At 44.9% G+C, this 27,631-nt stretch overlaps 1 protein-coding gene across 3 annotated transcripts in view; it reads left to right on the top strand.

The window, feature by feature from the left end:
• The window catches only part of ep300b (E1A binding protein p300 b), a 29,108-nt gene extending 6,097 nt beyond the window's left edge, over positions 1-23,011 (top strand). The window contains exons 3-30 of one of the 3 annotated variants that reach the window (XM_055035028.1): positions 37-216; positions 2,096-2,393; positions 2,828-2,941; positions 3,056-3,316; positions 3,968-4,070; positions 4,187-4,315; positions 4,429-4,546; positions 4,652-4,817; positions 5,767-5,844; positions 6,016-6,101; positions 6,226-6,378; positions 6,604-7,086; positions 7,161-7,418; positions 7,513-7,714; positions 8,616-8,767; positions 11,421-11,660; positions 12,263-12,351; positions 13,479-13,559; positions 15,248-15,304; positions 15,411-15,488; positions 15,795-15,862; positions 15,989-16,139; positions 16,737-16,997; positions 17,084-17,249; positions 17,860-18,027; positions 18,116-18,277; positions 18,416-18,697; positions 19,689-23,011. In XM_055035028.1, coding sequence (XP_054891003.1) covers positions 37-216; positions 2,096-2,393; positions 2,828-2,941; positions 3,056-3,316; positions 3,968-4,070; positions 4,187-4,315; positions 4,429-4,546; positions 4,652-4,817; positions 5,767-5,844; positions 6,016-6,101; positions 6,226-6,378; positions 6,604-7,086; positions 7,161-7,418; positions 7,513-7,714; positions 8,616-8,767; positions 11,421-11,660; positions 12,263-12,351; positions 13,479-13,559; positions 15,248-15,304; positions 15,411-15,488; positions 15,795-15,862; positions 15,989-16,139; positions 16,737-16,997; positions 17,084-17,249; positions 17,860-18,027; positions 18,116-18,277; positions 18,416-18,697; positions 19,689-22,835 — 7,731 coding nt within the window. In that variant the 3' untranslated portion in view covers positions 22,836-23,011. Of the gene's footprint in view, positions 1-36; positions 217-2,095; positions 2,394-2,827; positions 2,942-3,055; positions 3,317-3,967; positions 4,071-4,186; positions 4,316-4,428; positions 4,547-4,651; positions 4,818-5,766; positions 5,845-6,015; positions 6,102-6,225; positions 6,379-6,600; positions 7,087-7,160; positions 7,419-7,512; positions 7,715-8,615; positions 8,768-11,420; positions 11,661-12,262; positions 12,352-13,478; positions 13,560-15,247; positions 15,305-15,410; positions 15,489-15,794; positions 15,863-15,988; positions 16,140-16,736; positions 16,998-17,083; positions 17,250-17,859; positions 18,028-18,115; positions 18,278-18,415; positions 18,698-19,688 lie in introns of all 3 variants that reach the window. The other 2 variants (XM_055035029.1, XM_055035027.1) reach the window with 2 other exon arrangements.
• Positions 23,012-27,631: the final 4,620 nt, after the last annotated feature.

The raw sequence follows: 27,631 nt of genomic DNA, 5'->3' as shown, positions 1-27,631 counted from the left end.
ATGCTGTTTCCTGTGTGTTTCTCCATCCGTCTCCAGATGAATTTGATGCCCAACACGGGGTCCTACGGTGGCCCATACAGCCATTCTGCCGGCCAGGGGCTGCCTGGAGAGGGGCTGGGCCCACAACTCCAGAATAAAGCAGGCCTACCCAGTGGCATGGCCGCCCAGTTCAACATGGACAAGAAGACGCCTCCTGGTCAAGGCATTCCGGGGATGGTAGGATTTGTTTTACTTGTATTCTCTCACAGATACAAGTTATTATATTGCTAATATAATATATTAGCAATATTATATTATATTATTACAATAAAGTAAACTTTTTTTTTTTTTCAGTTTTGGGTCAATTTTGTTCTTTCAGCCAAATGGCCTTTATTCACTCTGTATACTCCAGCTACTGATTAATTCTTAAATTAGTTAATGATTAATTAATCGATTTATTATTATTAAATCCGATTAATCATTCCAGCCCTAGAAATTAGTCAATATCACTTTTATCAGCTCTCACCGGTGATTTTCGGGTCACAATATCATTTTTTTTGCGTGTGAAATTGAGTCAGAACTAATAAAACCGCAGCAGGAAGTGTTTTTATTTTTTTTTTTATTTTTTTATTTTTTTTTTGAGCTGATTAACTTTATGCTCACAAACAACAGCCTTGTTTAAGGAATAAAAGCATAAATTGCGTTGTCCTCTCTTTTTGCGGTTGTTTTTGTTCTGAGACAAAAAAGGGGTTTCCAACAGCGACCGACGCAGATACTCCTTACTTTAAATTCGATTAAGCCGTTAGCAGGGCTTGCCGTTGCCACATCTCTTAAGTAAACCCCCAGAAAGTCACATGACTATGATCCACCTCCTGTTTGGAGTAAACATAGAGGAGAATGGCGGCATATCCAACTAAAACCGTTAGCGCTCGATGCAGACTGTTCCCAACAGCACATAAAGTTAAAACAAGATGATCTATGTGTCGGTTTGCTTCCCTTGTTTTGGCGATGCATTCATTGACAAACAGTTCATTACTAGCTTTTTCATTCATTTACCTACATTTTTAAAGTTCTGGCAAAAAAAAAAAGCCAAAGTACATAAGAATTAGTGGGCTCTTCACTTGTGAGTTGTAATAAATTTAGGGCAAATCAAAGACTTACCAAAACAAAAGGAAAAAAAGAGTTTCCTGTTTTTTGTTTCTTTTGTTTCTACTAATTAGTCAATACCAGGCAAAATGACAGGATTGTGTTTTGGGTTATTAGACTCAGACTTCCAAATGTGTGTTTTGGCATTAAGCACTAGAAGATTTCTGAAGTATGTTTAAATTAACTCCAGTTTAATTGAGCTTTTCCCACCAATTACAACCTCTATTTCAATAATCTTGGTGTCAAAATAAAGCCAACATTTTGAAAGTGTCACAGCAGCTGCTATAGTTTCAGAGAAAATGAGGATGGGACATTACATGATTAGGATTCTTTATGTGCGTTCAACAGTGTACAAACCATTTAAAGGCTACAGGCTTTTGGATTGACGTAGCTGAGGCAATCTAGAGAAAGTTTATAGAGGTTTTTACGAGAAAAAACTGGGGATTTCCTATGTTTTTAATTAGTTTTACACACATAAAATTACTTGTTTTTTATTAATTTTTTTAAAGTACCCACATTCACTTTTATCCAATTATAAGAATATTTTTTTAATTTGACTCTAATAAAATTGTTTATAAAATGTAGGAAAAGAAAAATGACGATAAATTTAGGCTCATTAGACTGAAAACAGGATTCCACCAAAATATACTTTTCTTTTTTTTTTTTTTCTTTTTTCGGGCACTACCTGAGCTCCATACAATGTCTTTTTGACGAAGGCTCCTGGTTACTGACTTCTGTCCTGCCGCAGCCGTGGTGCATGAACAAAAATGCTTCCTGCTCAATTCAAATGTTTTATGTTTTTTACCAGCTTTCAGCCAAGTGTCTGATGTTTCCACGGCTAAAAAATAGGTATATGTTTAACTATGTTTAGTAATGAGGATAGGGGGGGGGGAAGCTCAAATATATGTGGCGTGAGGCTCAACAAGAAACAAACCTCCCTGTTTAAGACTCATCTATTTCTCTGTTGTAGACCGCTCAGCAGCAGCAGCCGCAGCCTGGTGCAGCTGGCGGTGTGTCGATGTCGGTCGGTGGGCCCCAGGTTGGGCTGAATGCCGTCGGGGTGGGACCGGGCGCCACGCCCCCCACCGCTGACCCCGAGAAGCGGAAGCTCATCCAGCAGCAGCTCGTTCTGTTGCTCCACGCGCACAAGTGCCAGCGGCGGGAGCAGGCCAACGGGGAGGTGCGGCAATGCAACCTGCCCCACTGCCGCACCATGAAGAACGTGCTCAACCACATGACTCATTGCCAGGCTGGCAAGTCCTGCCAGGGTGAGTCGGCTAAATAATATCAAGTCCTATATTTTATTTATTTATTTATTTATTTATTTTTAAATTGGACATTGCAAGATATGCACCAGGTCTGCTTTCACTGTTTTCTGTCACTTTCTGGATTGTTCCCGGTTTTTCCCTCGTATCTAGGTTGAGTTATTCGCTCCTCAGCTGGCGGTTCCTCCATCATTTGTCTTTTTCTCCCGCTCTCGCTGAGCCTCCATCTGGACGCAGTTTTATAGCATTGAGTGACTCACACAAGATCTTTCTTAGTTTCTGCCTTCTGTCTTCGTTTTGACTCATTTTTTCCCTTTTTGCCTCGTTTTCTTGTGAACGAGGTCTCATTCTGTCACATTTTACACATCTCCTCGGCTCGCTCTCTTTTACACTTCGGCTCGTTTCGCCTAAACATCTGTATTTGTCTTCTCCCTCAGTTGCACACTGTGCCTCGTCCAGACAGATCATCTCGCATTGGAAGAACTGCACGAGACACGACTGTCCCGTGTGCCTTCCGCTGAAAAACGCTGGAGACAAGAGGAACCAGCAGTGTGAGTGTTTCTCGTCTCACTCTGCTGGCTGCTGTCGAGTAATGATGAACCAAGTTTAAAATCACCGATATTCATTTTTTCCCCCTCCTCTCTCTCTCCCTCATGTCGCTGCAGCTCTGCTCAACAGTGTCAGCTTAGTGAACTCTTTAGGCGGAGCGGGGCCAGGCGGGCAGTCGAGCTCTCCGGGCCTGAACCCTACCAACCAGATCGACCCGAGCGCCATAGAGAGAGCCTACGCCGCATTAGGCCTGACGTACCAGGGCAACCAGATGCCGCAGCAGCAACAACAGCAGCAACAGCAGCAGCCGCCACAGGCTGCCATGCCGAACCAAGTCCTTCACGGACAGCCGGGAATGAGGACTTCGAATCCACTGGGTCGGTTCTGTTCCTAATTCTCACAACGTTTAGATCCGGGGTGTCCAAACCGTTTAGCTCCACGGGTCAAAATCGAAACTATTGAAATGGGGGATAGTTTTAATATTTTGAGAATAGCCATAATATTGCAAAAATCAAGGCACGATGTTCCTAAAATGGTCATATTTTGAGTATAAAGTCAGAATATTCTGACTTTATACTACTAATTTTATTTTATTTTTCAACTTGTTGGCCAATTTTTTACCAGTCTTGCCATCTGGTATGGAGAGAACAGAATCATTTCTAGGGCCATAAAATGGTGGGTGGTTAGCTTTTTTTATGCCCATCTTGAAAAGATGAAAGGTTTGTTGCCAATTTTTTTTTTTTTTTCCCGTACATTTCTGTCACAACACTGGTCTTTCATTCACTTAAGGCGCTCTTGAAACGCCTTAAGATTGACTCGGTGAAACGTGCAGAAACCCCGGATGTAGTCGAGGCGTCTCGATTAGACTTGAGGCACCAAGTGCAGCCAAAGGCTTGTTCTGCAAAGTATTGACCTGGTGGCGGCTGGAGTCCAACATATCGATCTCATCCCGGTTATTACTTATGAACTACGTTGCATGAGAGTCCAATAAAACTGACCTAATAAACTGCTTTGCCTTTCACGACCAGGTGGTAACTCCATCGGAGTGAACGGTGCCGTCGGGGTGCAGCCTCCGAACCAGCAGTCCGCGCTGCTGCCAGATGCCATGCTGCACAGCATGAACGCGCAAAGGCAAGAGCGGCTTCGGCTTTCTGTCTTCGCATCGATGCGGTTGTCATTTTTGGCAAATTTTAAATCAGCGAGGGCTGAAAACGTTGAGGTGTTGTCTCGTTCTCTCCCAACCCCAGTTTGATGAACGATGGCGTCGGGAACCTGGGCTCCATGCCCACGGCCATGCCCCCTTCCGCTGCAGGGATGAGGAAGTCTTGGCATGAAGACATCACGCAAGACCTCCGCAACCACCTCGTCCACAAGCTGTGAGTCGGACTGTCCTTCAGCTAAGCACATGGAAAATGCGTCAAATAGATCCAGATCGCGGTCATCTGCTTGGAGAAATCCCCCGTTCTCAAACGTGTTTCCGTGCGAACAGAGTGCAAGCCATCTTCCCCACTCCTGACCCCGCGGCGCTGAAGGACAGGCGGATGGAGAACTTGGTGGCCTACGCCCGGAAAGTAGAGGGAGACATGTACGAGTCGGCGAACAGCAGGGTAGGCGTCCCTCGCGCAGAGGACAGAGAAACGCGCCGCGAGCATGGGATGTTTGCTGTTAGTGTTGCGTAATTTCCTCCCACCCTCCTGCTGTGCTGCGTCCAGGCGGAGTACTACCACCTTCTGGCGGAGAAGATCTACAAGATCCAGAAGGAGCTGGAGGAAAAGAGGAGGACGCGGCTCCAAAAGCAGGGCATGATGCCCGGCCAGCCTTGCCTTCCTACGTCTGGCCAGCCCCCGGGGCCCCCAGGCCCACCCGGACAGCCTCCCAGTAAGTAAAGAATACCCGAGTTATCGGGCTGTCGTGTTGGGACTCTTGGTAAAAATGAGTTAAAACCTTGAAATAATTTCACACAGTTATTAGAGAAATTTTATTTAGTGTGGGGAAAAACGTTCAGGTTAGGGGCGGGCGATATGGACTTAAAGTTTTATTATGATATATTGTGGTTCTGTTTTGATAATAATAATAATAAGAACTATTTGTTACATCTTTTTTTAGGCTGTGTGTCACTGCATTTATAGCCCCACTAGCACAAATCCTGCTCTTGGAAAACATTCCTCTTTGCTTCTTTAGGACACCAGTCACATAAAGATGTCTATATAGATAAAGACTTATATCAACTGCATTTAATCATATTTTCCAAATTTATTGATCGTTGAACAAAAGGAAGAAAATAGTAAAGCTTACAATCTCGATGATGGACAATTTATGAGTGTTTTCAAACAAAACCAAGCAGAATTTATCAAGATAATAAAAAATCAAAATTATCATCAGAAGTTTTTTCACAGTAAATGATAAACGATACAAAAAATGTCCACTTTGTAAAATGACAAAGTGGACATGTAAGTGTTTTGAACTGGTGGCATTATTACTGTTTCCCTAATTGTATTAAAAACTAAATTATATTGTGTTTCATTGATTAATTTAATTAGACTTTCTCTTCTAATCAGCAATCTATGAATTTATATTCCATAGGATCACATATAATTTTTTTCTTTCCTTTCCGAAAACATACAAACTATTTATGTTGAGTTTTTAAAAAAAAAAATTTAATTCAAAATGTGTGTTTTTTTTCTACTGCAGTAAAACACGATTTATTGTGTTTTTAAAAAACATCCCTGTCAGAAATGCTTACATGGTCGCTCACCTGTGAGTTTTCTGTTCGGAAGTGAAAACATTTTTTGTGATGGATTATTCTGGAACTTTGTCCTCCTTTCAGATGGTCCTCATCCCGACCCGTCCATGATCAGACCTGCTGGTCCAAATCAGATGGTCAGCAGGATGCAGAACCCACCAGGTATGTCCGTTTACCCCGAAAACTTGAATCATAACTCGCAGTAACTTGCATCGACTTGGTGTCATCAAAAGTAAATGGTTTCTACTTATTTTAGGTGAAGATCCTGATCATGTACAATCATAACATGATGCCATTTTAATAATTATTCTAATTCCTTTTTGATGCTTTTAGGAATGACTCAGTTTCCTCAGATGGGGATGCAGAATATGGGTCAGAGGTCAACACCTCCTCTTCCTCACAACCCTCAAATGAACCAGGTTAGCCGATGTGTCTTACGATGTCGCATATCTTTTTTGGGGATTGAAACCAAATTGCTTTGTGTTGCTTGAAGGAAATTAAGAAATTGATGCATTGCTTGTTGTTGTTTGTTTTTGTTTCCAGATGGGAATGGGAGCAACACGTATGGGTCAGCCCAATGCCCCACAGCCTCACACCCAGTACCTTCCCCCAGGCCAGTTTCCTGGCTCCAGTCCCGGTCTCGGTTCTGGTCCTGTTGGGATGAACCAGCCTGGAGCGCAGGCTGCGGTGCCTTCTGTAAGAGTCACACTTGGAGTTCGTCTCCTAAACTTCGAAAGTTTTCCTGTTTTATTGACTTCTTTATGGGAAAGTTTTAAAGGAGCAGTGTCATGTAAAATATAGCAGCTGGAGGTGGCATAGCTACTTGATAGTGCTAGAAAATGTCACTATATGTGTAGAAAACACACAGTACTTTCCCTTTAATACAAAAATATCCATTTTGTGTCTGACCCACTTCAGCAGAACCAGATGTCGACGCCTCCATCCATCCCCGCCAGCAGCCCTGTGGGGCAGTCCGCCTCCTCGGTCCCGTGCTCCGGGGGACCTTTTGGTCCCTCGAACGGCAACGGTCCCGGGCCGCTGCCCAACCTCCACCCACCCTCCACCCAGCCCTCCCCATTCCCTCACTGCCCGCCCGTCCGCACAAACTCCCCGTCGCCGGCGCGCAGCCTGACGCCCCAGCCGCATCAGACGCCACCTACGCTGCCCCGCTCTCAGACACCTCAGCCACAAACCCCAAACACACCGCAAGTGGCCACCCCACAACACTCCCAACAACATCAGCAGCAACAAACGTCGCAAATGCTGCATCCCGCTCCATCGGAAAAACCCAGCCAGTTTCCACAGCAAACAGTTGGGGGTGTTGCATCTCCAGAGCCCCCGGCAGCTCAGATTCCCTCGGTGCCGACCCAGAACGATCATGTGCCACCGCTGCCGCACACCCCAGTGAGTTCACTTCCAAATAATATTGAATAGAAAAAGCTGCACTTGTGATCCTTAAACTGTTCCCTTCTTCTCAGCCCTCTCCTAAGACTTCCCTGACAGCTGAAGGACAAGTTTCGTCCCCGGCGTCAATTACAAGCAGCTCCGCCCACAATTCCCAGCTCGCTCCCGCAGAGAGCCTCGCTCAGAGCCAGGACAACATGAAAGTAAAGGTGGAAAAGGAAGAAGAGGAGGAGGAAGAGGAAGAAGATGATGTAGGGGGCGACACTGAGGGAAACGGCAAGGGGAAGATGTCCAAGGCTCAGTCTGAGGTGAAGAAAGAAGAGAGACCAGAGGTAAGATTGTCCAAACTCATCTCTATGCATGATAAATGTTGGATATCAACGATGGGGAAAATTCCCACACTAAAACTCCTAATCGTCCTCGCAGATTGAGGACGAGAAGCTGCGAGGAGACGGGTGTAAAGCTGAGCCCATGGACACGTCAACGTCTTCTGGGTCGGCGGTGGCGGCGGCAGCATCGAGCGAAGACAAGAAGCCGGAGGTGAAGAAGGAGCCCAAAGAGGAAGAGCAGGGATCAGGGTCACCAGCCACCAACAGCTCCTCAGCCAGCAGTCAGAGCAAGAAGAAAAGTAAGCAGAATGTCAAAGCGATGAGGTTAATTCATTTAGAAAACACTAACTAGACATTTTGAAGTTTTCCTCATTCAGTCCCAAATCTAAATGTTTAAGCAGGTTATCATAACGTCTCAATAACGTTATGATATTGATTGTTGGCTTAGCCAATGTTGGTGTCCAAACTTTAAATATTTTTATATTGTTCTGCTAAATAGCTGCTAATGAATCCTTGCTAGCTACCCTTTTTTTGCTTTTTGGGACTGTCTTGGGTTAGTTGGACGACATTCGTCTTCGCCAGTGGCTCACATCTGTTGCTCCGTGCATTCTGGGTGAAAAAAAGCTTAGCACTACTATATAAAATATACAATTTTTCTTTCTACATTTCTGTCGTGGTACAGGCCTTAAATTTAATTCATGGGAGTCATAAAAAGTATTAAATTTTGAGTTGAGTGTAGAAACGCTGAGAGGTAGCAAGGTGATTTTCAGTTATCGTTCATCTATCGTTTCACACTCAACCCGTCTGAGTTTATGTTTCTGAGACTCAATCATGGTAATCTGACTTAAAAATGATCTTTAAATTATCTGAAGCATTTTTTGATGTACATTGTGAATTTTATCACGTTTATTTCAAAGACATTGTTACAGGTACCAATAGTTGTTTTCTAAAGTGGGAGTTTTTCCCCCCAACAAAATAAATCTGCTTAATAAGATGGAAGCATTTAAAAATGTATTGATTTTTTTTTTTTTTACACATATTTATGTTGTAGCCCTGGTTCTGTATTTTCTATTCTGTATGTGTTGAGGGTGTGAATAAAAGATTCGGTTTGTATTTTCCCCACCGGTTGACCCGGGAGCACTTTGACCTGCAGAGATTTCAGTTCAAGTGGTTCTGATATCTGTCTTCCTTCCCCTCCAGTCTTTAAGCCAGAGGAGCTGCGCCAGGCCTTGATGCCGACCTTGGAGGCATTATACCGCCAGGACCCTGAGTCCCTTCCCTTCCGCCAGCCGGTGGACCCCCCGTTACTGGGAATACCCGTACGTATTCGAACTAGTAACAAAACTAACCTGGTAAGGGACTGCACTGGCTGCCATTTTGCTTCAACTCCATCCTAGCATACCTATTTTTTATTTATTTTAATTTTTTTATGTACATTTTTTTTCCTCCCCCACAGTTACTATAGTTTTTACAATCATATTTTTTTGTCTTTTTGTTGCTGCTTTTTGTTTTGCTTTTAATTTTTTTTAATTGCATGCTGAAACCGTACAAAATGATATTTAGGCTTGTGTGTGTGTGTGTGTGTGTGTGTGGTTGTTGTATTCAGATTGTAAATCAAAGCAGTGGCTCTTATGAACTATTATTGCATGACAAGAACATTACAGTTTTGTCTTTCATTGATTCCAAGATCGCTGCACACTTTATTTGAATGAACATAAAGTGGAATTCATTTTTTAAAAATTGTGGTTCATGAGCCAGATGCTTTTATTTATGCACCTTTTTTCTTTTTTTTTTAAATAATTAATCTATTTCATCCTCATAAACCATTGCTAGCTTTCTAACGCATTTCCTCACCAGCAGCGGTTTAACAGTGTTCAGGTTGGAGGCGCTGGGGGAGGGGAGTCTAAAATAGACCAAAGCCGCAGATCAGCAAGACCACGTCTCCCAAGTCCTCCGACGTCAAGTGATGCAACGTTTACAACGTCTTGCGATAGCATTAATTTCCTTTGACATTTTTCACATTTTGTAGCATCATAACTGCAAACGTCAGTGAATTTTGTTGGCAGGGTTTAATTGTGGGAAGAAAACATACATCGTTTTCAGTTTTATTTGTATTAATACCCTTACATGGCTATGATTTAATCTAAGTACAATTCAGACCAAGGCGCACAGCAGCCAAGTTTTAGCTTAAGATGTGAAACAGTATTGTAAGCTTTGCATGTGTGTCAAACTAACAACTAATCATTGACTATCTTCACAAGCAGTACAGGATGACTGCAAGCATACCCCTAAATCATGACCTTTGACCTGCACGGTGAGGTCAGGCAAGGATATTATGGAACATGTAAATAATAATGTCAAAATCAAACTGGTTGTAGTCTTTAAATTACATATATAATATAAAAGACAGTTGTTTTTTTAGCATTAGCTCCTTATAAATACCATGTTGCTGTAGCGCAGTAGCATGTGCTTCCACTAAATACCATATCGGCAGGTATTTTACCAACAAAACATTTTGTATATAAAGCGAATATTTTGTTGGTAGATGCCATGTAAGTATTTACTGGAAGCTAATGCTAAATTGCATTAACTTTCACTAAATGCAATGTTGGTATAGCAGCTTAGCAGTAGCCTCTGCTAAATATTGTGTTGGTATAGAGTTTTAGCTTTAGCATCCACTAAATACCATGCTGATATAATGCTTTAGCATTAGCTTTTGCTAAACAGTATGTTTAGCATTAGCTTCCACGAAATATGATGTTGATGTAGAGATTTTGCTCTAAATATCATGTTGGTGTAGCGATTTAGCGTTAGCGGAAATAATGTTTATCATCACTTTAATTGCCTGTTCTCTCCTCTCTGGAATGTAGTGTCTTGGGAAGAAACACGTTGCGGTTCCTGCTTAATTGTGAAAACAATGCATCGGTTCGGGTCCACTTACCAGTTCTGCACCGCTGTGTGTTAGTCCATCACATAAAATCCCAATGAAATTCACTGAAGTTTGTGGTTGTATGAATATTTCCGTGCAAAATGTTTTGAAAATATCTAGAAATCTCTCGATTCATTTCGTCTATTTTTCTGCCAAACAACTGGAGTGTGGCTCTGCAGGCTGTCCTGCTAATGTGCATCACTTGTTTGTTTGTGTGAGTGGCTCCATTCAGCTACGAGGGTCTTTTCATACCTCTTGTTGCCATAGTGACACTGAGATGGACCCTGCTCTTTCAAACTCACACCTATTGGTCTGTTTTCTTTCTCTCTCTCTTCGTTGTTGGAGCGCTTAAAATGCCTATTCTCCTGCTCGCTCTCCTCTTCGCTTCTCTGTCGAACGGTGCTGCGTTTTCAGGAGAAGCGAACTGGGAAACGGCTCGGCGAACCCTCCAGCCGCCGATGCGTTTGCTTCACCTCAACACTGTTGTCCTCAGCGCTGTCACCTCATCACCACTCATGCTGCTGGCATTGTAGCTAAAAGCGTAGCTCTGTCCTGCCTGTTGCTCTTCTTTTTTCATGGCTTTGCACCCTGGTCAGTTGCTTATCATGGAGGTTTTGTTCAGCCGTGTTTCCAAATCAGCGGCAATTGGTAGCGATTTGACCTATGACGTGCTGGTAAAATCTACTCGTGTCTTTGTTTAGATTTTACCAGCAGTTGACTGGTCTTCCGGCTGACGGGGCGGGACGGGTAGTTAGATTGGAAGTGTTGGGTGCAAAGCAGAGAGCTGGAGGGCAGAAGTTGTCATGTCTCTCTGTTTGCACATGAACCTTCTTCTTTGCAGCGCTCAACAACATTGTCCCCCTGCACCCTCTTCTCTCCCTACTCTGGTCCTGTCGGCTGCCTGCAATGCCTCCACCCCGGACGTTGACGATGACGCTGCTCCTCCTCCGTCTCCCAACTACGATTCAACCATCTGGCTCCTCTTTCCCCATCTTCTTCCTTTTCCCCCTCCTTCCTTTTTATTTTTCCTCAACTCTTCAACCTGACCTCTAACGTGGGCGACCATCCCAATCCAGGACTACTTTGACATCGTCAAGAACCCCATGGACCTCTCGACCATTAAGCGCAAGTTGGACACGGGGCAGTACGAGGAGCCGTGGCAGTACATCGAGGACATCTGGCTGATGTTCAACAACGCCTGGCTGTACAACCGAAAGACGTCGCGGGTCTACAAATACTGCTCCAAGCTGGCCGAGGTGTTTGAGTCAGAGATCGACCCTGTTATGCAGGGGCTGGGCTACTGCTGTGGGAGGAAGGTAAATCAGATTTGTATTTCCATTATCTGGTGGGTGGGTTCAGGAAAACAAAGGGATTCTTTTACTGGTAGATTGGAAAGGATGGTGTTCTAAAAATGCTGTAATAAAGAGAATGAGACGCAATGGTCTATGTTTAATCTACTGATATTGTTCTTGTTATGGACTGCAATAAAAACATCAGCAGGAACTGAAAGTAGCTTTATTTGCCAGATGCATTTTTACAAGCTACTAATGTGGCAATTCTTCTGATAAACCACATTATCATAACATTATTTTAACTTTTTTAATTTTGTTGACGTCTAAAGTCATTTAACTTCTATAGAAAAATGTTCTGTTGCTGACCAGAATAACAGGAAGGAGAACTTGTGATCCCAGCATCATTTGTGAATGAGTTGGTAGAATAATGGGGACATTTAATGTTATTTCATGGCTCTTTGAAGCCCGTTGATGGCATATATTTCAGTAAGTTTAAACATTGGACGTTTCTGAACTTGAAGCTGATGAGATGGAGAGGTGTGAATTGTTTTACCTTATTTATTAATGTCGATTTTTGTTTTTCTAACACTTCCCTTTTTGTTTTCTTTGTCTCTTCGCTTTTCCAGTACGAGTTTTCTCCCCAAACTCTTTGCTGCTACGGAAAACAATTATGCACCATCCAACGCGATGCTTCTTATTTTAGTTACCAGAACAGGTGAGACCCTTTTCAGGATAAACCTGCTTTCAGAACATTTATTGGATTTTATTTACTTGTTATTGAGAGAAAAAAAAATGAAGCTGCTGGGATCATCTAGTCCGTCGCTTTTTGTTTTCCCACGTTAAATAAGTTTCCTGCAGCGAAGCATCAGTCGGTGCAATCACAGGAGAGATTGATTTGTTGTGGCTTCAAATATTTACCGTGGCACCATCACCATCTTCATAGTTCACTGTTTTGTTTAGTTTTTTTATTATTATTTTCATTACGTTGTTCATAAAGTGGGCTCCCTTCTTCGCCGGTTTATTATTAGCGGCGCCGTTGTTGCCGCTGGCTAAGACCGCAACACCCCGAGGGCTCGTGTGTTTTCTGCCTGGGAGCCGGGCGCGTTTGGTTTCTCCACCAGAAGAAAGGGCGCCCACTTTTTGAATGAGAATAAAGGATGATGGTTTGCTGTTGCTTTATCTTTTTCCTCATTCACCTTTTCATATTTGGAGCCTTGTATCCTCGCTGCTCTGCTGCCCCACGGCTCCCAGTGCTCTCATGTTGCTGTAATGTTGTTGTTGTTGTTGTTTACCACTGAATGTCTGATGCTAATCTTTGCTTTGCCTTGGCTCTCTGTCCTCTGTTGGTTGTTTTTTTTTTTTTCCACCTCCCGTTCGCCCCTTCCCCTCTGTCTCTCCATTTGTCTTTATGTCCAACCTGTAACATCTTATTTTCCTTTCTTTCTTTTTTTAAAATTTTTTTTATATAATTAATTTTGACCTCTCCCCAATCTCCATCCTCTCCCCCCTCCTTCCTGTTTTTTTTGTCTTTCTTTTCTTTTACGCTTGTGCTGTCTGCATTGGCCTGCTTTTGGTGTGACCAATCATCCACTCCAAAATTAATGCGCAATCTCAAAACCCGCCCGCCCACACAAAAACTGCACATCACGATTGGCCTCTACCTACCTGGCGACGACCCACCTTGCCCTCCTTGCCTCCACCTGTGTGTGCGCGCTCCCCCGGCCTGCCCTGCCCCGCCCCGCCCTGCCCTGATTGGCGGCTGCTTCTTCGCTCCTTCTCTGTGATTGGCTGTGCTGATGACGAACGGTGTAGTTCACCAAAATATGGGCTTCTTGCTGACAGGTACCACTTCTGTGAGAAGTGTTTCAACGAAATCCAAGGCGACAGCGTTTCCCTGGGGGACGACCCCTCCCAGCCTCAGACGTGAGTACCGCCACACTCTTAAACACACAAAGCGCAGCAGCTGACCCAACTAAAACCGACTGACTGCGTTGGCAGATTTGATTGCATACAAGTTGTAATAGGCTAGCAGAACAGAGCTGTCGGTATGTTTTTACCGTGTGAGCAGATTTTTCAAAGTCCTATTTGACTCTACTGTAGGACTCACAGTCTGTCGTCTTTGATAAATAGAAATGTAGGGGTCCAGCTAACGATCATTGCAGCTATCGATTTTTTTCTGATGATTAATCGGATATTGGCAACATCCTGCAAATTTTTAATTTAGCCACCCGCGCATTTTTACACAATATTAGAAATATATTAAAATATCCAAATAATCAAATCAATTCATTTTGTGACATAAAAAATATTATTTAAATGCCTAAAATGCAGCATCATTCTTATCATTTGTTGCAAAACCTCCAGCTAGAAAAAATACTATTCTAATCTGTTCATTATATTTTTTTTAAGTAATTTGATGGGGAGAAGTTCCTCAATAGGAGTTTTTTTCTTTTTTTTCTTTTCTTTATTTTTTAGAATATATTTACAAAGAAGGTTTTATGTTAAATGCAACATTTACATTTTTCTGTACAGTAGCACCGGAGCAGATATCTGCATGGATTGTGTAAATACTTGAACTTGTGGTGTTTGTACTCAAGTTTATCATATTTTGAGGCTCTCATAGATACTTTACCACCTTATTCAACCACAGAAGGCTTTAAACAAACCCAACATGTTCCAAGACCCAGAAGTCTAAACGCTAATAGGATAATATAGAACAGTTCAGCGTCTCCTTGTCACTTTTTGTCCTCTTTCTTGCTGAAATTTTGATTTTCACAAAAAATAAGATCAGACTTTCAAACTTCGCTGACCTCTGATCACTCTGCCTGAAAAATTCCAGGTTCGGGTCAGCAAACGTTTTTCCATCTCTAAATAACTGCAGAGATGCATCGGTTGACAGCGAAACGGACAGAAGATACAAATGAAAGCTTGTCGTATATTGAATGAATATATATAATAAAACATACCCAAGCGTGAAGTACTAACCTTTTTTTTTTTTTTTTGAGCATTGATATGCAAATGAAACACAGATGAGCAGAGGGGTTTAATGAGTCGTGGGGGCTGGAAGAAAAAAAAAAGCAAAGAAAACATTTGCAACTAAAGTGGTTTTAAAAGAATTTAAATGAGTTACTTGCAGTGATGTTTAAAGTATTTAAAGGCCTTGTTATTGCATTGTGACCAAATCAGTTGCTATGGGCATCACATTTATAATAAAACAAGTCACTTTTAGTTATTTGAATGTTTCTGTATGTATGACTTTCTCAATTTATTATCTATATTGATAATATAGAAAGGTAATATTGTTATTCATCTTAACTGGACTGCACTGAAGAAAATCAGCCCAACTTAAAAGACATTATTTGATCATTCAAGTGATGCACATAAATGAATTGTTTTATCATATTTTTCTCCTAAAATATGTGGATTTAATACAGTCTCCGCTTCACAAAATTATTTAATTCTTTTGTGAAATGTGCTGGACTAAAGATTGTTAGTTTTGTTTTCTGCAACAATCAGAATCTCAGACTTGGAAAAATAAATGTAGCTGTAAAAAAAATTTTTTACTCAATCTTCAGAGAATCAAATCTATTCCCCTTCTTTCCCCCCCACAGGTCCATCAACAAAGACCAGTTCCAGAAAAAGAAGAACGACACGCTCGACCCTGAGCTGTAAGTGCTCCTCCTCCTCCTCCTGGTTATTTGACTCTGCACAGTGTGAACGTCCAGCGGAGCGTCTCAATATACATTTCCTGACTCTCGTTTTGTCTCTGCTCAGACTCGTGGAATGTATCGACTGCGGTCGTAAAATGCACCAGATCTGCGTTCTGCATAATGAAACCATATGGCCGTCAGGGTAAGGAGGCCATCATGAGCAACACACACACACACACACACACACACACACACCACACACACACACACACACACACACACACACAGTCTGTTGCTCAGAGTGTGTCTTGGTTCTTCAGAAGTCCTTTAGAAATAGTTGGGGTGGGGGAAAAGGTTTTGAAATATTAAAGAGCTATAATTCCTTAAAGTTAAACTCCCCTTCCTGTTTGTGTCACATAAGCATGGGAGCAACTTTTCAGTGTTAAGAGCTGATTTATTTATTACCATGATTTTTATTTATTTTTTTGTATTTCTCCTCCGTTTGCAGCTTCGTATGCGACAACTGTCTGAAAAAGGCCAATAAAGCGCGAAAGGAGAACAAATATGCAGCCAAACGTAAGTGAAGCTGTACAAGCGAACGTTCTGCTTTCGGCGACGTACGTCGCCCGCCGCACACTCTGGACTCTTAATGAGGGGAGTTTTTTTTTGTTTGTTTTGTGCCACTGGTTTGTTTTGTCGCAGGACTTCCTCAGACGAAGCTGGGGAACTACCTGGAGACGCGGGTGAACGACTACCTCAAACGGCAGAGCCACCCCGAGTCCGGAGAGGTCACCGTCCGGGTGGTCCACGTCTCGGACAAGGTGGTCGAGGTCAAGCCGGGCATGAAGTCCAGGTGAGCGCTCGGCAGGTTTCATTCTTCTTAAGCTTGGGTTATGTGTGAGTTTGACAAATAAGCAAGCAAAATGTTTTTGGTTCCCTTTTTCCGAAATTGTGTATATCGGTCTATGAAAGTTTTATTTTTTGTGCTTGTACGACTCTTAACTTTTCAAAAGTTTACTTTCATTTAGATTTTATTTTGAAATTATATTTACTTTTTCCACTGTGCTAGAAATTGTGCTGTGGTGTGACATGAAAACTGTTTTGTTTTAAATAAAAATGTTTTATTATATCTGCCAATATATATTTGTTTTTGTAAAAATGTGGCACAATTGATCATTTTTTTCTAATTAATCACACAAAAAACAACAAAGCTCCTTAATCGTACAAGATTTATTAATTATGTCAATAAGACCCTCGCTGATAACTTCTTTGTGTTCACTTGAAATTTACCTCAGTTTCTACTGACAAAGGTGTTTATTTGTCAAAATTATGAAGGTCACACCAAATGATGTATGTCGCGCTATGGGAAGATGAACTAAAGGAAGAAACATATATATATTTATATAGTTGTTTTGATCTTTTCTTGACTTTGTCGGCCATTTTGTTGCAGGTTCGTGGACAACGGCGAGATGGCCGAGTCGTTCCCATACAGGATGAAGGCCCTGTTCGCGTTTGAGGACATCGACGGAGCCGACGTGTGTTTCTTCGGCATGCACGTCCAAGAGTACGGCTCCGACTGCCCGCCGCCCAACCAGAGACGGGTGTACATCTCGTACCTGGACAGCGTGCACTTTTTCAAACCGCGACACCTGAGGACCGCCGTCTACCACGAGATCCTGCTGGGCTACCTGGAGTACGTCAAGAGACTGGGGTAAGACGAGGAGCGCTTGTGAGAAACGTAGAAGGCGGGTTTTAATGTGTGGACACTATAAACACAAAAATGTTTTGCGATCTCAGGTATACGACGGGACACATCTGGGCGTGTCCTCCTAGCGAGGGAGACGACTACATCTTCCACTGTCACCCGCCGGACCAGAAGATCCCGAAGCCAAAACGCCTGCAGGAGTGGTACAAGAAGATGCTGGACAAGGCTGTCGCTGAGCGAATCGTCCACGACTACAAGGTGACGCCTCTACTTTGTTTTTTGTTTTTTTTAAAGAAACCAAATTTTGTAAAAGTTTTTCTACCACTTCAAGTTCTTTCATTTTTTTTGACATTTTGTCATATCACAACCTCAGAAGTTACATTTTCTTGTTAATATGTGACCACAGTGTCACAGAAGTGTGAAAATAACATCCCGAAGGTACCGTTTACGATGAACACCTCGGTGGTGGCTGCATCATGCTGTGGCGATACTTTTCTTCTACAAAGACCAAAGAAGCGGGAAGATGAACTAAAGGAAGAACGCATGCGGGAAGACATGGAATCCCAGTAAAATTCATTTGAGTTTATATTTGTGAAATATGAATAAAAATTCACTCGTTTACAGCCGCACAGCAACAAACATCTAAAAAAAATATATAGACAACTCTATAATAAGGAAGGACCTACGGGTGAAATTAAAACTTCTGTGAGATAAATAAATGCAACAACTTTCTGAATTCAATTCAAATGAAAAGCAAAAGTTCTTCATTTATCCAAAAAGGAAATTAAATGTAACTAGTATCATTGAAGTATGTTGTGTGCAGCAAGGATCTCATTCCAACCATTTTTTTCGGGGGGGAAACTCTTAGGACATTTTCAAGCAGGCGACAGAAGATCGCCTGACGAGTGCCAAGGAGCTGCCGTACTTCGAGGGCGACTTCTGGCCCAACGTGCTGGAGGAGAGCATCAAAGAGCTGGAGCAGGAAGAGGAGGAGAGGAAGAGGGAGGAGAGCAGCACCTCCAACGAGAGCACCGACGTGAGTTGGGACAGGAATCCGCCGCGGTCTCGTCTTGCCGCCGTCGCCCGAACAGCTATTGACTCCGTTTTCGTTTAAACGCTCACAGGCCACGAAAGGAGACAGCAAGAACGCCAAAAAGAAGAACAATAAAAAGGCGAACAAGAACAAGAGCAGCCTGAGCCGAGCCAACAAGAAGAAGCCGGGGATGCCCAGCGTTTCCAACGACCTTTCCCAGAAACTCTACGCCACCATGGAGAAACACAAAGAGGTAAGTCTTTTTTTTTTTTTCTTTATTGCACCCATAAACTTTAGTGTGTTCTTCTGAAATTGATTTAAACACAATAAAGTCAAAGTGTGAAACACTGAAAAAGTGAGGGAGGAAATGTTCTCCGTTTCGTTTTGGCAGGTTTTCTTCGTCATCCGCCTGATCGCCGGCCCCACCGCCAACTCGCTGCCCCCCATCACCGACCCCGACCCCCTCATGGCCTGCGACCTGATGGACGGTCGCGACGCCTTCCTGACCCTGGCCCGCGACAAGCACTTGGAGTTCAGTTCCCTGAGGAGGTCCATGTGGAGCTCCATGTGCATGCTGGTGGAGCTCCACAACCAGAGCCAGGACCGCTTCGTGTACACCTGCAACGAGTGCAAACATCACGTGGAGACCCGCTTCCACTGCACCGTTTGTGAGGTAAGACTGTCCATGTTTCCGCTAGGAAATTACAAAATGTACACAGGATGTGTCTAAAATTAAGGCCTTAAATTAACTTAAATTTGTTTGAAAGAGTTAAATTGGCCCTAAATAATCACAGGTCTTGCGTTGTGTGGTGATATATCATTTAATCTTGTATATTCTATGTAGTCTATTTTTCTAGTTTAACTTTTCTGTCAGCAAAACACTTGAGTCATTTTTTATTGCTTCCTGTGTCTACTAATGGTAAATAGCTGCTAATATACCCTTGCTAGCTGGCAAAAGGTGTATCAGCTACATAGCTAATAAATAGCTTTAATATATTTGAGGTATGTAGCCATAGCAGCAGGAACCATTGGTTTGTTTCCTTCAGTGAGAAGGAAACAAACTTTTCTAGTGAGCTAGCTTGCTTTTTTGAGTTAGTTATGGTTTAAGAGCAACTTTATTGCCAGTTGGCTGGACGACATTCGTCTTCGCCACTGGATCGTTTCTATTTCCAACTCGTACAATGCTGCATTCATTCTGAGCTCGTCACTGCAGGGATTACGGCTGTTTCTTCGGTCCATGTCCGTTTTGAAACGGGCCTTAAATTTAAAATTAAACTGCTCCACGGCACTGGTCTTTAAAAAGTGGTTAGTTTGAGCTGGTGAGACTCGCACTAACCCCGCAAATTCATTTAGCGAAATGAAGGCCTTAAAATGTTCTGGCCTTGAATATGTTAAGCACAGGTCTTAAAGTTTTATCATGAGAGAACTATTTCATCTTGTTTTTCTCACAGGACTTTTCATTTTCAGGCAAAGAGTCACATTCAGACGTCTTCATTACATTCTGAGAGTCTTTTGAAGCAAACCGCTAACTAGCTGCTAATATATCCTTCCAAGCTCATTCTTTTGCGTCTCACCCTACAATTTGCCCGTCTCTGCACATCCACATGTACGAGCTGAAAATGTCACAGACACGAATTCATTTTACCTTTTTTTTTTCCCTTCAGGACTATGACTTGTGCATCACCTGCTACAACACTAAAGGCCACGAGCACAAGATGGACAAACTTGGGCTCGGCCTGGACGACGACAGCAGCAACCAGGCGGCGGCGGCCACTCAGAATCCGGGCGACTCCCGCCGCCTCAGCATCCAGCGCTGCATCCAGTCGCTGGTCCACGCGTGCCAGTGCCGCAACGCCAACTGCTCCCTCCCGTCCTGTCAGAAGATGAAGCGTGTCGTGCAGCACACCAAGGGCTGCAAGCGCAAGACCAACGGCGGCTGCCCCATCTGCAAGCAGCTGATCGCGCTGTGCTGCTACCATGCCAAGCACTGCCAGGAGAACAAATGCCCCGTCCCATTCTGCCTGAACATCAAGCAGAAGCTCCGGCAGCAGCAGCTGCAGCACCGGCTGCAGCAGGCGCAGATGTTGAGGAGGAGGATGGCCACCATGCAGCGGGTGGGCCAGCCTGCGGGGGCGCTACCCGGGGGACTCATGGTGGGGCTGCCGTCGCCAGGAGCCAACAATGCCACGGCGCCAAGTACGCCCACGTCGGTCGGCACCCAGCCGCCGACCCCTCACACCCCAACTCAGAACATGCCTCCGGTCCCGGCGCAGGGCATGGGTCCTGGAAACGGGATGCACCAGCAGCAGCAGCAAGGAGCGATGCCGAGCCAACATCTGCTGAACCAGTTCCAGCAGATGAGTGGCGGAGCAGCTGCAGCGGGAGGGATGATGAACTCTCCCCAGCAGCAGCAGCAGCAGCAGCAGCAGCAACAGCAGCAGCAGCAGCAGCAACAGATGCTTACTCAGATGCCGCAGCAAAGTGTCCCGGGGGGCAAACCGCACCCGCCGTACTCCGGCAGACCTCCAGGCTCCTCCCCCATCCATCAGTCCCAGGGGAAACCATTGATTGGCTCGTCGACGCCGCCTCAGCAACCCGGTGGGGCTGTGATGGCCGGCAACGCGGTGGGGCAGCAGCCTCCTGGCCAGCCGCCCCCGTCCGGCCCCCCGCCAGCAGCCGTGGAGATAGCCCTGAAGATCCAACAGGTGGCCGATGCCCAAAGGAGGCTGGGCCTGCAGAGGCAAGCCGCGGCAGTAGCCGCGGCAACGGGCATGATGCCGTCTCACCCACACCACCAGCCGGGTCAGCCGCAGCAGATGGCCATGGGGCACAGCGGTCCCATAGGGATGGTCGGACCGCAGGGGATGCAGCCGCAAAACCAAACGGCTGTAAGACCCCACGTGGATCAGCAGCAGGGTGCGATGCAGGGGATGATGCACATGCAGCAGCAACCGCCGCCGCAGGGTAACCTGCCACCACAGAGGATGGGCGCGCCGCTGCAGAACCCGCAGCAGCCGCAGCAACAGCAGCCGCAGCAGCAGTGGACCGGACCGGGGATTCCACCCCAGCAACGGCAGGCGATGATGAACCAGATGAGCCATCAGGCCATGATGGCAGCGCAGCAGCAGCAGCAACAACAGCAGCAGCAGCCATCGCATCAACCAGCTCAGGGGCATGCTGCCATGATGAACATAGCGCAGCAGCAGCAAGGGTCAGCTGGGGGGAACATCCCCCAAGCGGCTCTGCAGGAGCTGCTCCGCACCCTGCGCTCCCCCAGCTCTCCGCTGCAGCAGCAGCAGGTCCTCAACATCCTGCGTTCCAACCCGCAGCTCATGGCTGCTTTCATCAAGCAACGAGCCACAAAATACAAGGGCGGACCTGGCGGAGCGGACTGCGTCCCAGGAGGGGGGCCGGGCCCCGCTGGGGGGCCGGTGGGACACGCCATGCCTGGAGTCAACCCACAGGTGAACATGAACGCTGCGAGTGGCCAGCCAGGGCTGCACATGGGGGGCCAGGGAGGAGCCAACATCAACATGGCATCTATGTCTCAGCTGCAGCAGCTGCAGCAGCAACAGCTGCAGCAGCAACAGCTGCAGCATCAGCAGCAACAAAGGCCGATGCTGAGCAGTTTGCAGCAGCAGCAGCAAGGAGTGGGGCGAGGTATACAAGGTCAGGGATCGCAGATGGGAAACATCAACAATCTCCAGGTGCGAGAGTTGCTTATGAGGCGGCAGCAGCTGCAGCAGATGCAACAGCAGCAGCAGCAGATACAACAGCAGCAGCAGATACAACAGCAGCAGCAGCAGCAAATACAACAACAACAGCAGCAGCAGATGCAACAGCAGCAGCAGCAGCAGATGCAACAACAACAGCAGCAGCAGATGCAGCAGCAGCAGCAGCAGCAGCAGCAGATGCAACAACAGCAGCAGCAGCAGATGCAACAGCAGATGCAACAGCAGCAGCACATGCAGCAGCAGATGCAGCAGCAGCAGATGGGGATGAATCATGGTCAGTTCCAGCAGCCGCAGCCCCCCCAGGGGCAGGGATTCATGGGCCAGGGGCCCCCCGGAGGCCCACAGGGGCAGCAGGCGCAGGGTTACCCGGGGTCCGCCCTGCAGCAGAGGCTGCTGCTACAGCAGCAGCAGAACAGCATGGCTGCCCTCCAAAGCGGCGACGCGGGTCCAGGAGGCGGAGGTGTTGCTCAGCAACCGCCTCAAGGCCCGCAGCCTCCTCAGGGGGGGCCCACCCCTCCGTCTTCCCAGACGCTTTTCCAACAAACTCTGCCGCAGAGGCTGCTGCAGCAGCAGCAGCAGCAGCAGCACCTCGGCCCCGGCAGCTCGCCCGCCCAACACAGCAACCCCATGAGCCCCCAGCAGCCACCGCAGCAGATGGCGCCGTCGCCGCACCATCACCTGCAGGGCCCGGCGCTGCAGACGTCGCTCGCCAACCAGGTGCGCTCGCCGCAGCCCTCGCCGCGGCCGCAGTCCCAGCCGCCTCACTCCAGCCCGTCTCCGCGCATGCAGCCTCAGCCATCGCCGCATCACATCTCGCCGCAGGTGCAGACCGGTTCGCCGCACCCGGGCCACCTGAACCAGCACCACCCCGGGATGGTGGTCCCCCCGCCGCCGCAGCAGCAGCAGCAGCAGCAGCAGACAAGCCAGCAGCAGAACGCCATGGAGCAGTTTGGCTCCGACCAGAGCGCCATGCTCTCCCAGCTGAGCGGCATGGCCGGTCTGCACGGGCCGGCCGGCGCCGGCGGTCCCGACCCGATGGGCCAGAACATGAACCACAACTCCTTAGACCACATGTAGAGGCTCAGCGGATCTTTGCTCAAACTGCACTCACCAAGGACAGTATTATTATTATTCCTTAGCCTTTTTATTTTTTTTACTATTATTAAAAAGTTATTTAAAATGTTTTCAATAAAGATGCATTGAACTGAACTTCCTATGGGAGATGAACAATAAATGGAGCAGTTGTTAAATGAGTTAGAATGAATTGTAACTTATTGCTGTTAATATATATTTTTGCCAACTCGAGGACAAAGCTGGGTGCAGGGGGGTCGATTCCTTTGTAGACTAAAGTACTTGCCTTTTTTTCTTTTTATATGTTTTTACAATTTTAAAAGGAGGGTAAAGGTTAAAGAAGAAGTTATTTTAATGCAAGTATCTTGTTTCGTTTTGCGACTTTCGGTTTGTTTTTGTTTTTCTGCAGAGTCAAAACAAAGCTTTTTTTGTTGTTGTATCGTTTGGGTTTGTTTTATTTATTCGGTTTCATCAGAGGTGCGGACGTCCTGAGACCGCTTCACTTCCCGTACGCGTCTTGTTTTTTTTTTTTTAGTGTTTTTTTTTTTTTTTTTGGGTCGTCGATGTCGGAATAGCCTCTTGTTTCGCTTTAGCTGTTCCAGATGGGAACGACGTCAAGCGTCCGGGACCGGGATGTCGCGCTGGAAGAAACGTTTTTTTTTTTCTTTGAATATTTTCTTTTTTTTGTTTTCCTTCGCAGAAGTGCAGAGCCCTCTCCCTCGAATGTGTGCCCACTCCTTCCTTTTAAAGACTTCAGACGGAGCTGCGGAGGCTTGGGGAGGGGGGGATGCATACCTTTGTGCCTGTAACGTTTTACATATGTGGGCTGGGATGTATACAAATGGGAAGGGTGGCTTCTTCTCCTCCTTCTTTTTTTGTTTCTCTCTTTTTTTTAGGATTCTACTGTTAAGTAAACAGAGGATGATGATGATCCAAATGAACTGTGTTGCACAGAAACGAGGCGAAAGCCGGCAGGCGGTTAGTCTCTTTCTTCCTCTTCCCCTTTGCTGCTTCCTCTGGACTTTTGAAATCCTCTGATGGAGGTCGAGCTCCCTCCTTATATCCTCTTTGTCTTTCTGCTCAGAACTTTGGGAGTTAATTTAATATTTTTTACTGTACAAAGGAAACAAACTGTGGACTCAAATACTGTTTTTTTTTTTGTTTTGTTTTTTTTTATAATAAAATGAAAATTAGCAATACAGCTCTGTCCTGCACGTTTATTACCTAAAGCTTATAGGACGTCGAATCACGTTCATAAATATCTAATATCTTTGCTCGTTTGGCTTTTTTAGCAGTGAAATATTACAACGTATAATGGAATGTGATTTTTTTTTTATTTTTAATGTAATATCACAGTCTATTTTGTTTATGTTTGGGGGGTCCAAAGTGTGGCGCCTGGGCCACTTGTGGTCCTTGATGTGATTTTGTTCGGCCCATTCCCACATGTCACGAACTGTGAAAATTTGGTCAACAAAATACAGAAAACACAAGAAATTTTGGAATTACCTTTTTCTTTCAATAAGAACAGTCTGAAGCTCTTCTTTTTTTATTTATTTTTTTTGTCATTTGGATCCAGGAGCGCCCCAAATTTGCGGTACCGTTTCTCAAAAATTCCAAGTTTCCAGCCAATATCGAGTTATTACTATAGTGAAGAGAAATTGATCTGCGCTCTTTTAATTGACGGTAAATACATTTAAAGAACTGCGTACAATTAAAATAAGAAAAAAACTATCCAGGCAGAGATTTTAAATTTAGGACATACAGGGTTAAAGATATACAGCTTTAATTTTACTACGTACGTATTTTTGCGGCCTGCCACTGCTTTAAATTCAACGGTTTTGACAGTGCGTTTTTGAGGTCAAACACTGATGATGGCAGGAAGGTCTGCGCGCTCCAATTCCAGAAGGTTTTCTGCTGGGGTCACGTCAGGACTTCAGTTATCCGTGTCTCTTTGGTTCTTATTTTCTGCCTTCATGTCGGAAAAGAGAACTTCCCTAAAATGTTCCCCACAATCATCTGAAACATCTTGATGTCCTCCTGCAGTCAAAGATCTCATTTCACTGGAGCTAAGGAACCGGGCCCAAACGCCTGAAAAACAGCCATGTAATGTAATTTCCTGAGCACCAAACGCTCCACTTGTCAGGCAAGTGCCAATTTTCTGGGAACTGCCAAACCCCAACTTGTTTATTGGATCGCCTGACCGTCATGATTGTTTCATGACTGCAGAGAACACGTTTCCACTGCCACATCCAGCAATCTGGATCGCTCTCTGCTTGCTCTGTTTCCATTACAAAGGCTTCAATATTTCGCTCGTGTCGATTTTGCAATCGCCGTTTCCCTTTAATGAGAAATTAACACCCTAAGCTTGTTCAGGATAAGACATAAAAAATAAAAATAAAAAATCTTGGCTTTTAAACGTGAACTCTTGCGTGACACAAATTCATGTCAGCCATCAGAGGAGAGGTCGGGCGTTGGAGCAACAGGACTCATACTGGGGAGCGGCGCTTTGGGGAAACTAGATGTCGATTTTATGGAAGAGTAAACAATCCAACATGTTGGAATGACACGGCTCCACGTAGACATTGTCCGGAAAAACACAACAACAAAACCCCAGCATCCTCTTGCTACTTCCTGTCGTCTTCTTTGATGTCTGGGCCAGTAGAAACTTGGATTGACACACCCTTTCACAAGTACCTGGAGAAGCAGTCCGATTGGAAAGCCTGAAGTCAAGTATTTGGAGAGGTGAACTCAACTTCAACAGAACAGAGTGTGCACTGTCCTGTAGGTTTTTGAGTCAATGTTCTTTTGCACGTTGCAGATGAAACCACATGCCTTCTGTTCGGGCCAGGAAGAGCCCAGGTCAGCCCTTTCCGTTCCGACGTGGGTTGTGACGTGTTTGCGTCCCAAGTTTTAACTAACTTCTCCCCTCAGAGGAGAGAAAATTACAATTAACGACACAGAAAATTAGGCAATTTAACAATGACAAAAAGTATGCCTGAAGAAAGCTCCGTTTCACCCCAGAGTGGGCGACACGAAAACTTGGAGTGACCACAGAGCCATAAACTCTCCTGAAGGTCAACAGAATCACTGCTGCCTCTGGTTTCTGTTCTGCGCTGGCTGAACACAAAGTTCTCAACTAACAAGTGAGTTAGCTTCAGATATGAGAGATTACATCGTAGAAATGGAAAAAATATATATATTTATAGATAGTCATAGTAAATATGACTTAAAAGAAATTTGAGCTAGTAATTTAACGCCTTGTCTCTAAAAACTTTAGCTGAAACTCCGCCTTCAGAAAGCCATCACATGACTCTTTTCCATTCACCGTTCAGCAACATTTTTAGCAGCGTTGCACTGAGAAGCAGCTCGTATGGTGAGCTCAGCTGATGTGCTCATTATAGCTGTGCTAATTGCTGCTGGCTAGGCTGCAGGAGCTCTGTGAGCTCAGAACCCGGAGCTCTTTGAAGGCGGTTCTCAGTTTCAGCCAGGCGTTTCCCAGCTGATGGTCGCCCGGGGGAGATGAAATGATTTCTCAAACATACATGAAAGAATCATGGCAATCCTCTAAAGATGTTTTTTTTTTTTTGTGAGGGAATAACATTATGACATGTTTTAGTGCTAAAAAAGGGTCAGTTTTACATATTACTGGATCTCATTTTTAATAAAACAATGCAAACAGAGGGCAGTTTCTATTTTTTTTTAATTGCTTGATTGTTTTATGGTAAAAGTCAGCTTTGTTCTTACCCCAGCTATGATTAGCTTTAGCCTCCAGGTTAAGCTAATCCTTCATACAACACAAAAATCCTGAGACATATATGCCGTTTGGGAATAGTTCAGGTCCCGAGAAATAACTCAATATTATGTTGCATAGCTTGTTGAAATATGAGCAGCAGGTTTGTGGAGCAGCTGCTTGCAGGTTGGCTACGTTGCAGATAGCCTGACTAATTAACCAGCTAATATCTGTTGTGATTGTTGCATTGCAGTTTTGCCAGTGCTTCCAAGATGAATTTCTCCAATGGGAGACAAATAAAATGATCTTATCTTGTATCAGTTTGTTAGAGAGAATGGCAAAAAGGTATAATTGCATGCAATAAGGATACAAAGAGGAAGAACATAATGACACAAGGACAAGAAACAGACCCCAGAAGGAATTATGGGTAAACGAACAACAAGAAAAAAAGAGGGAATGGACAAAGGAAACAAGAAAAATAATAATCAAGGGGGGAAAAACAAGCACTCAAAGTAGAAACACAACTTTTAGCCAGTGGAAGAAAGAGTAAAGGCTGGGTAAAACAGCTTATTATTCTCTTAGTTTATTTTTCTCATCCACTTCCGAATTGCAACCAGATTCCTCACACTTCTGTTGATATTTTTACGTCTCCGATCCGTTCGCCTTGTGGATCCTCTGCTCCAGCAACAAAAGCAGCAGCAGCTGCAGCAGCAGCAGCAGCATACTCCCCCACCATGCAGTTATGAATCACATCTGGGGATCTGAAGGCAAGCAGCCGCTCTGCATTAGAGCACTCTGCCCTCTGGTGGTGGTTGTTAGCAATAGCGATTCCTAAAAGAAACTCTTCTCCTTTCCTGGCAGGTTCACTGGGATGTTTAGAGCTGTTTGAGCAGAACTTGACAAAAAGCCAACTGGGTTTCCACCGTTAGAACAAAACACAGAGCTTCTTAGTTTAGAGAAAATGGGCTTTTCGTTCCAAGTTTAGATTTCGAGCCTCTATGCTGTCACAGTGAGGGCTTTGAAGTTGGACTTTCCCCAAACCCGTCCGCGATAAATCATCCACCCAGACACG

Source organism: Poeciliopsis prolifica, unplaced genomic scaffold, assembly GCF_027474105.1.
Source record: "Poeciliopsis prolifica strain line A6 unplaced genomic scaffold, Auburn_PproV2 SCAFFOLD010, whole genome shotgun sequence".
NCBI lineage: Eukaryota > Metazoa > Chordata > Actinopteri > Cyprinodontiformes > Poeciliidae > Poeciliopsis > Poeciliopsis prolifica.
Note: the sequence above shows the minus strand (reverse complement) of the source record. Positions and strands in the feature narration are given on the sequence as shown.